Source organism: Benincasa hispida, chromosome 1 (assembly GCF_027475165.1).
Source record: "Benincasa hispida cultivar pf3 chromosome 1, pf3_genome.v1.1, whole genome shotgun sequence".
In the NCBI taxonomy this organism is placed as follows: Eukaryota; Viridiplantae; Streptophyta; class Magnoliopsida; order Cucurbitales; family Cucurbitaceae; genus Benincasa; species Benincasa hispida.
This window is the reverse complement of record NC_143478.1, coordinates 59,881,319-59,892,098: the sequence shown is the minus strand read 5'-3', so window position 1 is coordinate 59,892,098 and position 10,780 is coordinate 59,881,319. Positions and strand designations below refer to the sequence as shown.

At 36.7% G+C, this 10,780-nt stretch overlaps 1 protein-coding gene across 5 annotated transcripts; it reads left to right on the top strand.

The window, feature by feature from the left end:
- Positions 1 to 2,074: 2,074 nt before the first annotated feature.
- Positions 2,075 to 10,413, top strand: LOC120083310 (FAD/NAD(P)-binding oxidoreductase family protein). Of its 5 annotated transcripts, none has more exons than XM_039039047.2 (13): positions 2,079 to 2,505; positions 2,582 to 2,629; positions 2,725 to 2,824; positions 3,973 to 4,031; positions 4,398 to 4,526; positions 4,635 to 4,734; positions 5,192 to 5,335; positions 5,909 to 5,967; positions 6,685 to 6,752; positions 6,831 to 6,882; positions 7,271 to 7,444; positions 7,530 to 8,129; positions 10,014 to 10,413. In XM_039039047.2, exons 5-13 carry the CDS (start codon positions 4,401 to 4,403, stop codon positions 10,227 to 10,229), a joined length of 1,539 nt encoding a protein of 512 aa, XP_038894975.1. In that variant the 5' UTR covers positions 2,079 to 2,505; positions 2,582 to 2,629; positions 2,725 to 2,824; positions 3,973 to 4,031; positions 4,398 to 4,400; the 3' UTR covers positions 10,230 to 10,413. The 5 variants fall into 5 exon arrangements, with proteins under 5 accessions (XP_038894957.1, XP_038894984.1, XP_038894975.1 ...); XM_039039038.2 differs by having other exon boundaries at positions 3,964 to 4,031; XM_039039012.2 differs by having other exon boundaries at positions 2,080 to 2,505; positions 3,964 to 4,263.
- Positions 10,414 to 10,780: the final 367 nt, after the last annotated feature.

Sequence of the window (10,780 nt, the reverse complement as noted above, 5' to 3'; positions counted from 1 at the left end):
TCTTTCATAAGCAGTTTATCCAACCTTAAAAGAATCAAAATTATTTAAAGAAAAACTGTTGTAGGATCCTCAATGTTAAATCTACAGTGTATTGCCTCGTATAAAATCTATTCTAGTAGTAAGATTACTTACCTCAAATAAAGTCCAAAAGTTAAGTCAAGTGTACAAACTCCTTTCTAGCCTTCCACAACTTTTGAATGAGATCCTAAAACATGGACAAAAATCGATCTTAACCTTTAAGCTCAATTTTTAAACATTAAATCATTCCCAAATTACCAGCAACAAAATTTTAATTCAAACCTTCCAAGGGTTAATATACTTACCAAAATGTTACTTGGTCCAAAATTAGTTTCAAGCTCAAATCTGTTTGCAAACCCAACTTAATCCTGCGCAACGCCTGACAACATACTTCGACCTTAAAAATTCCTTCACTGCTTGAATCTATGGGCCAAACATAGTGGGTGTTAACAATTTTAGCCAAAGCCAACTGAGTAACCAAAATCTTTAAGAAAATTCTAGAAGACTCATATCTTACCCAAAATTTCACCACAAGCCAAAATCCGACGAACGGCGGCGAAGGGAGGCAGTGACCGGTGGAGGTCGGCAGTTGGGCTGGCGGCGTGGCGAGACTCATATGTCTCCTCCGGCTGGTGAGCGGTACGAGATCAGTTTGGGCAGTGAGGTAGGCGGCAGCGAAATCAGTTTGGGCAGTGAGAGAGGCGGCGGCGAGGTCGGTTTGGTCAGTGAGAGAGGCGGCGGCGAGGTCGGTCTGGGCAGTGAGGGAGGCGTCACAAGGTCGATCTGGGCAGTGAGGGAGGCAGCGGCGGCAGGAGGAAAAAGTTTGGGGAATAAGGGTTTCGTGCGTGGGGAGAAGGGATGAGTTTCTTTTTATTTTAAAATAATAATAATAATAATAATAACGGAAATAATATGATTACATTTAAATCATTTCCTTAATCCACTTTATACTATTTATTTCCTTTTCTTTTCAAAAGAAAATTAATTCCTGTCATCAATTTTCAAATTGAATTTCAAAATTGAATAATTTTCACGTCAACATTTAAATTCCCGCACTTATACTTCAAATCTAAAATTCCAAAAAAGTCCTCAAATAACAAAATTACTGAAATTATATAAAAAGTGAAAATTCGGGGTGTTACAGACTATGTCAATTGGGGGAGCCGGGACCAATAGATTCTAACAATATTTGATGTGTATATCAACATATCCGGATCAATATTCAGATATTGGTGCAGAATATTCACTAATTCACTACACGTTATATCATTTCTGACTTTCAAACCTTTTATATGACCTCCAACATAATTACTTCCAGACTGGTCCTATTCCCCACCAAATCATACAAAGATGCGGAGTTGCATAATTGATTTACAATAAGAAAATTGACAAATTAGATTAGAATTGTTATTAAAGTAAGTGATCACTCAGTAAGTAATACACGATCGTCAGTAAGTTCTAAGAGATCGCCTAGTATACTATAGAAAATCACCCAGTACATTAAAACCGATCACTAGTAAGTTCTAAGTGATCGCTCATATTATACTAAACGATCACTTACAAGGTGAGTGATCTCCTATCTTTATAAAAGCGATCTTGTAAGAAAAATACTTTGTAAACACTTAACACTCTATTCGTTTATGGTTTTGGCGAACGATCTTGCTCTATACTTAAAGTCAAAATGAACTAAATGATTGATGAAAGTGATAGACAATGAGAATGCCAGAGTGAAACTCTGTGAGAATAATGGGAGAAGAAGTTGAGGAACTCGACTGAAAATGTTATGAATAACTGAGAGTGACCTTTCATTATTAATCCCATTCTCAATGACATTCAATGATGTTGATAGAATATTAGTTGAGAATAAATGATTTGGTGGAATGCTAGTGTTGCAATGAATATAATGGCCGAAGAAATTGTTGAAGGAGGAAGAAGATAGGGTCTAGAGGAGGTTTTAAAAGTGTGGGTAAAAATGGTCTTTTACATGGAAATAATGTAGACATAATAAGTTTTAGTTAGAGGTCCATGGAATATATATATATATATTTAAATTTTTGGATTATTTTGTGAAATTTTGGAAAGCCCTAGCCTTCTTCACGTTTCTTTCCTCTCTCCCCTCCCTCTATTTTGCCGTGAAGAGTGACCACCGCCAACCTTCCCTTTGCATATCACTTCAGTCGACCAGCATTACAACTACGACCAACGTTTTTCGGCGACGCTACGTTGACAACTGCGTGCAAATACCAGCGGCATCTCCCTCCCTCGCGTGTCCTCCTCGACGAACACAAGAACCTCGACGTCTCCCACGCGCCAGCCGACCAACAACAGAGAACACCAACGGCTCCGACGACGTATAGACCAGCGACGGCACGTCCCTTCCTCCACGAACGACGATTGTTCCAACTATTCGACGTTCATCTTCAACTTCGGCCAGACTCACGATTTCAGCACTCCCCGTAGTGTTTAGCGGCGTTTTCCTTCCTCTCGGTAATGTTCGACATTTACCCATTGAATTTCGGCTTGGGTTTGAAATACCCATTGCTTAATGACTCCAAACATGTAGGATTAAGCGATTTCGATCACCGGCCAGCAAGGATTCGAGTTCTTTTGGGTAAGTTTCAGTGGGTTTATGACCCTAAATACTGTTTTGAACTAGTTTATTAATGTTTGGGTTTGTCTTTAATTCTTGGAAACTCGTTTTTGTAGATTGGGAGTGGTTTCGGAACTCTTCGAACACGTTCCAGCAAGAGCTCCAGTCTTTTGACTTGATTCAAAGTGTTCGGATTGAAGTCTAAGGTCGCATTAGGTAAGATTTCTCACTCCGAACTCCTTTTGAGTCTCCGGAAGAGGTTCGAATTAAGTTCAAACTTTGAGAACTTGGTTTTATTATTTCAGGAGTATTTTGATTAATTTAGGAGCACTCTAAAACATTTATGCAAGTAGAATTCTACCGGTTGGGTTTGTTTGCTTGTGTGCTAGCGTGATGCGTGATTTAAATACCGTTATGTATGATTATGGCATATTTTACTCTGAATCTGTGATCTGATCTGATATGCTTAAGTATGACTGAATGCTCCTTGCATTGATCTGGATGATGTGTGAGGTGTTATTATGTGTTTTTTGGAATATTATGTGTTTTTTTAAGGAGCATAGGTGTACTACTGAAAGTGTAAACGTTGTTTTATGTAATTTTGGCATAGGGCATAATTTAAATGTTATAGGATTCACGCACTTTGATGTAATATTGTGATAGAGATATTTGAGGATTGTGTCCATAAAGAAATTACGTTGGGTGAGAATTGATGTTACCGTTGGATTTAGAAAAGCATTGGGATCTTGGGTACGGTTAAGGGTCGATGCATAGTTCAAGGCCTTAGGTATGGCTAAGGGTTGGACATTAATTGTTATAGAGAACGTCGAGGCCTTAATTATGGTTAAGGATCGATGAGATGTTCGAGTCTTAGGTACCACTAAGGGCGAATGTTGGGTGCTATAGAGAACGTCGAGGCCTTAAGTATGGTTAAGGGTTGACGAGATGTTCGAGCCTTTGGTATGGCTAAGGGCAAACGTCAGGTGCTATAGGGGACATCGTGGCCTTGAGTACGGTCAAGGGAGATGTGCAGTTCAAGGTCTTAGGTACGGCTAAGGGTTGAATGATGAGCACCGTAAGGAGCGATAGGATCCTAAGGATGGATAGGGGTCATCATGTCTCGAGTAATTTATTCCAGATGTTTTACGAGGTTAAGTTGGAATGTTTAGTGTGCTTGAGGAAATTGATTTAAAATCTTGTATGCTTTATGTTTGATTATTAAATTCATGAGTTTTGCACGATGTGAACATTGTCATCGTGGTTGTGAGTTTTGCTATTATTGCTTGTATGCTGTTTGGTTGGCCCTTCAGGTGTGGGCTACTTATCAGTACAAGTGTATACTGATCCCCCGCAAGATTTTGTAGGTAAGGACGAGCATTATGTCCTTGGTGATGCTGAGGAGGGAGCTTGAGAAAGATCGACAGTTAGACTTACGACATTGTCTTTCCCTTATTAGTATTTTGGCCATTTGAATATTTGGAATTTGAAACTTTGTTTTAACTTAAGTTGGTTTTCAGTTAGTTATTTGAGTTGAAGTTTGTTTTGAATGTTGTTTGGAAGTGTGTTTCTTGAACAGGTCACAACAGAAATTTTGGTTTTGTTGTGTTAGCATGGTTATGTTGCCGAAATTTTTCCAAAGCATAAGAGTTTGTAAAGTTAGTTCAGATTAAATTTTGGTAACAATCCCTAGTTCATTGAAATTTGGGATCGTTGCAAGAAGACTATTGCACTTTACTGTGTCTTGAGCTTTTGAAAACTCTGATTGTGACTTTTGATTATAATCTGATAGAATATGTGCTGGAACAAGTTAGTTAGAAGAAACCCTGCCAATAATGTCTTTGGATTGAAGACTCGATGGAAAAACTTCTGCACTGATTCAGCTGCTAAAGTTTCTGGCTCAAATGGAAACCATAGCTATGTAATACTATAATACTACATCTGATAAATGAGTTATGCAATACTATAATTCGATATTTCAATTTGTGTCACTGAGAATATTCATATATTTGATGCACCCAAATCTCAGGTACAAGGGCAGAAGCCAGGTTCCACAGATGACTTTCCTCAACATGACATTGCTATAGTTGGAGGTGGCATGGTAGGCATGGCCTTAGCTTGCTCCTTAGGTAGGTGGTTGTTTGGATGAATAATTTCTGCAACTCTTACCGTGCAGATACACAAAGCACTCACCATTCACGTCTTCACACTTAGAATGCTGTAATGGTGGATAACAGAATTGTTCTAATAATTTATTTTTCTTTTTGGATACAGCGAGTTGTTAATTTAGGTTGGAGTCAAATGCTTTGCTTATGTTGTTTAATTTATTTTCTTTGTTTTTCTGTGTGTTTTGTTCTAATTTTATGAGTATCTTAGATTATCTAGACTCCATATATATGGTGAGTCCTCTTCGTCTAGCAATTTTAACTTTAAGTAATGAAATCAAAATTGGAATATTTATCAAGAGCATTCACTTTCATGATATATGTGAGTGTCTCAGATAGCTTGTGTGCATCTCGACTAATTTCACGGTTAATCACGAAGTTATAGTCTAAATTTAGCCTCACAGTTGTTTTGTATTTGCAGCAAGCATGCCATTGACTAAGCAGTTGTCTATAGCCATTATTGACAGCAATCCAGCTTTAAAGGGTGGAGCCAGCATTAAGAAAGATGGTCCTCCCGATCCAAGAGTGAGCACAGTGACTCCTGCAACTATATCTTTTTTCAAAGGTGATGAATTTATGTAGTTGTTTTACAGATTCTAATGTTGTATGTCTTTTAACATTAAAATCAATCTTAATTATTGAGGTCCCGTTCTGTAACTATTTTGTTTTTTGTTTTTGTTTTTTAAAATTAAGCCTATAGACACTACTTTCACCCTCAAATTTTTTCCTTTACCAATGGTTTAAAAAACCAAGCCAAAATTTGAAAACTAAAAAAGTAGCTTTTAAAAGGTTGTTTTTGTTTTTGGAATTTGGCTAACAATTCAACTATTGTACTTAAGGAAGATGTAAATCATGGTAAGAAATTGGGAGAAAATAGACTTAATTTTTAAAAAACCAAAACAAAAAATGAAATGGTTACCAAATGGGGTCTGAATTACACTGTTTTCTGGTCTAATTTTGTCAGAAAATTTGAAAACATATTATTTTTATTTCATCTTTTTGTTGTACCACTGTACTGCACCATTATGCATCAGTTAATGTCCTTCATTGAAGCTGACACAGAAAGTTGGCTTAGCTTTCATTTTCTTCATTATTAAGAACAGTACTGAATTGAAATAACAGAATTCTCATTGTCCAGACATTGATGCATGGAAATATGTTGAACAACAACGACACGCATACTTTGACAAGATGCAGGTATAGACTGTACTTTGTCAATCCATTTGATTCTTTAATTAAAGGAATATGTTGTTACGGATCAGTTTAAATATTTTGTTATTAGTAGCTCCAGCTCCCTTGTAATTGCTAATTTCACGTAACAGTTAAAGGTATTTGGTTATTATTAGTAAAATCAATACACTACTCATCCCTTCTTGTGCTTTAGTTATTGCAATTTGGATGTTTTGTGTGGTGCTTGTATACGTTCTAGAAGAAGGTTCTTGTCAGGTTCTCTTCTCAGTTCTCACTATGAACCTGACGACCCCCCACCCCAACACGCACACACAAACAAAACCACACAAAAACAACCTTCCCTTGGGCCTTCATAACCATACTAAGCACGTCCAAGCAACCATCACTGGTTGAATTTCCTGATTTTTTCCTCCAGAACATGTCTTCACACTGGGAGGCCACACAGTAGGATTTGTGGTCTATTAATTCTAAATTCCGGTTTGCAATGATAATTTTTGTAAGCAGCAGAAAACATGAACAATATTTCACAGCCTTCTTGGATTTGTTCTGTTTCTTTCTAAATTTGTCGTTCATATATAATTACTACTTTTTTGAGTATTAACTTGATAAAAATATGTTATATTCTGCTAATGAAAATTATGTAATGCATATAATTAAGCTTGGAATGCATTTTTCATGATAAAATTAAGTGGAACTATCCTATCATCTTTCAATCTTTGTTAGGTTTGGGACTATACAGGTTTAGGTTACACAAAGTACCATGCAAGAGATGTAAATAAAGAAATTTTAGGGTAAGCACCAGCATTCAAATTGAAAGCAACTCAATTAAATAGTTTTTGGAGGTGGCACTCATTTGGCTTTGTTTACAGCTGCGTGGTGGAAAACAAAGTGCTTCAAAGTTCCTTGTTATCACGCATACAGGTAACAGTCGACTGTAAAATTCCTATGCTGATCAATGGACTTTCCAATCTCTTGAGTAGCTTGTTGAGTTTAGTGGTCTGTTGTGCTTAAATTTTTCATTATAATTTATTTGCACGAAGTGGAGAAGGTCGTCAGAGTAGTCGGATGCTAAGAGATAGTTTAATATTCTTGAGCAATACTGAGAGATATTGTTGACAAGATCTTATCACAGAAAGCCAAGCCACACCACAACTTATTTCAATTTATGTATTATGCTAAAAAAAAATACCAGATGGTAATATTTTAATTTTCTAATATATCTCCAGTAATTACAACAATTGTGTCTTATTCTCCTCATTCCATGTTACCTTTGGATTCTTCAGAATGCTGAGTATCTAAATTTCAACAGTGTACAGATGCTCAACCAACAATATACTCTTCCAGATTAACCACAATGAACTTACGCCCAAGTGGTTCACCAACAGTGTCAGCTAACATGTCTTCTAAGACAACATCGAACGAACCAGGTCATTTAGCAAAATTGGACCTGAGTGATGGCAGCACTTTATATGCAAAGTTGGTGGTAATTCTCTTGTAGGAAGGATATGCTTTGAATTTTAGGGAAGTTGCTTGGCAAACATCAAAATTTTGTCTGTGTTTCGTTGCAGGTTGGTGCAGATGGCTCCAGGTCACTTGTTAGACAGTTAGCTGGGTTTAAAACAACTGGATGGAATTACTCCCAGAATGCAGTTATCTGTACAGTGGAGCACACACAGGAAAACCGTTGTGCATGGCAACGGTTTCTGCCTTCTGGACCAATTGCACTTCTACCAATTGGGGATAATTATAGTAATATAGTTTGGACTATGAACCCAAAAGAGGCCACAGACCGTAAGTCAATGGATCAGGATGATTTTGTGAAGGATGTAAATTCTGCTTTGGATTGTGGTTATGGTCCTCCTCCAAAGTCCAGCATATTTGGAAGTCGAGATTTTTTTTCATGGCTGAAACCAGATGTCACTGTATCAGTAGATGAAGGATTCGAAGTGCCTCCAAAGGTGGTCAAGTTGGCATCTGAAAGAATGGTCTTCCCATTGTCTTTGAATCACGCCAAGAACTATGCTTCAAAGCGTGTGGTTTTGATTGGTGATGCAGCACACACTGTTCATCCTTTGGCTGGTCAAGGTGTTAATTTAGGTTTTGGAGATGCATTGTCACTTTCTAAAGTAATTGCTGAAGGACTTGCGCTTGGAACCGACATTGGCGAGGTACGGTATTTTTCTCTAATATTCTTTTGTTTGTAGTCCTAGGTGTTGTGTTTCATCATTTTCACGTTTTTAAATTTAGTACTCCCAAGTTATTGTACTGATCGTAATTATCTTTGATATATTTTCTGATATGATTTCCTATTAGATTTCTTTCTTCTAGATCAGCATTCGATCCTTGTATCATATACAATTCTTTTAACATTATGATAGGTGTCCTTTATATAGGATGAAGTAATTGACAATATACCTTAATCAATTTGGATCATCCTTTCCCAAAATATCCTGGACCTCTCCAAATACTAGACCTCTAGTTTTTATAAAACACAACATATAAACCAAAGAAACATAAGTAACTAAAGGAGCTAGTTACAACTCCCTAATTCAAAACAATTTGACAAAGAAACAAACACTTCTAAATGTTAGAAAAGGCAACACTTCCCTTTTTGCCCTTCCTCTAATAAACCTTCTGTGTTGGATATCTAACACAATATGAAGGTTATTCATATCTCCGACGTCCTACGAACCAAATTTGTCATCATTTCACATGGGAGGTTGTGCTGTAGCTTGTCTAGCCACAAGTTGTCATCGGACCTATATATGTGAGAATGGGACTATAGGTCCAAAACCCTTTGTCCCAACTAACAACCATATGTTTGTTTTCAATTTGATCTTTAAACTTTTAGAAGTTTCAGTAATTCCTTCATCAGACCTATATATGTGAGAATGGGACTGTAGGTCCAAAACCCTTTGTCCCAACTAACAACCATATGTTTGTTTTCAATTTGATCTTTAAACTTTTAGAAGTTTCAGTAATTCCTTCAAACTTGTCAATTGTCAAAAAATTCTCTTAATCCTGACTACATTTAAGAAGATGAGCGGTAATTGATGTGACAAGTTGTACTTGCCTGATAACTTTACCATCCAGGCATTGAATAGTAATGACCAATTGTAGATTTTGACGTTCACAGTTTATAAAGTCCTTGTAATATAAGATTCTTGAAAAATTCATGTTTCCTTTGTTTGTACATGTATAACAACAGTAAATCAAACGTATAGATTATGGCATGAAAGTAATAGTTTTACACACATATGTATACAACTCTGAGCTTTCAGGTTAGTTTATGTTTCTTGATTTGATCGTTATAGAATAAGAATATGGTAGGATTGGTACTAGAGGAATATTAGGGGTATATTAGTAATTAGCTAGGGAGTGGTTAGGAAAGTTGATTATAAATAGAGGGGAAGGAAATGGAGAAGGCTAGCAATATTTGGTATGTGAATTAGGACTTGAGAGTTATCTCAAGATTGGGAGGGTCCAAGTACCTCGAATACTTAGTTTACCTTGTATTTCCGTTATATTTTATATTTCAATATATTAGGGTTCTATCAGAATAACCAATGACCCTTCCAAAATCTTGGTATCACAAAATATTCTAAATAAGCGGCTATCAGTATCACAATGTGAACAGAAAGCCTTCAAAGGCATCTAAGTTTTCATCTTGCCTTTTCAATCACGTCACTCCATGTTGGTCCATTTTGACCCAAAATATTTGGTAATAAGTTCCTTTATCTTTAAACTGAAGGGATGATGTATATGTCCATTTCCTGAAGTTTTCTGTTAGTGGAGAGTTGTAAGGTACTCGACCCTCCTACAGAAGTTGAAGAAAAAGTCAATTGACATCTGATTCATTAGATCCTCATGAACATGCATTGAAACCGTCATACTCAGTTTGACAATGACTTTGTTTCATCTTCATTTTTTGTTTCTGAAGACTACTAAAATGAAGAAAATTCCGTAAACAAACCAAAAATAAAATTGTTGTCAGACGGGCCATCATTTTCAGTGGTTTTCCGGTTCGAGTCAGCTGAACTGATTTTGTGCAGGTGACATTGATGAAGAAATATGAAGCAGAGAGGAAACCTGCTAATATTGCTATGATGGCTATTCTGGATGGCTTTCAGAAGGCTTATTCTGTGGATTTTGGACCTTTCAACATCTTGCGTGCTGCTGCTTTTCATGGGGCTAACTATATTTCTCCTCTTAAAAAGAGTATTATTTCATATGCCTCTGGAGATCAGAGGTTGCCTCTCTTCACTTGAGGGTAAATGAAAAAAAATGAAAGAAAGATGAATGGAAATTTTGTACATAGCAAGATATAAGTTCTTATGTCCATCCAGATGAATTAGTTCTTTTTTTTCCTTTTATTTTTTTCCGTAATGCTTTGGAATAAAACTTGTTCTTTGTAGAGATATTTCTTATATGTTTGCATCATGGGTTTTGTAATTGTTGGCCAGGTATGGATACTAAATAGTTGGGAGTTGGAAACTCTGACCAAGTTTTCAATTTAAATCAACTACAGCTAAATGAAACCAAAAGCAAACCAAAAGCAAAGTTTTCAAGCTCAATTCCTAGCTGCTACAGCTAAATCTAAGGCTACTACCTCACTCCACTAGGGACTGCCTTTGTTTGATTTAGCGTAGGGAAGGTGGAAGCTCTATAGGACAATAGCTTTGGGCAATTTTGAAACTATGCTATATAGGAAGAGATAGTAGCGGCTAGCTACTCGTTTTGCTTTTGCTATTAGCTCTAGCTAGTACTTTAGGAGCCTTCAAAGAAAATCAAATAGCTTTGCTGAGCATATACTACTTTC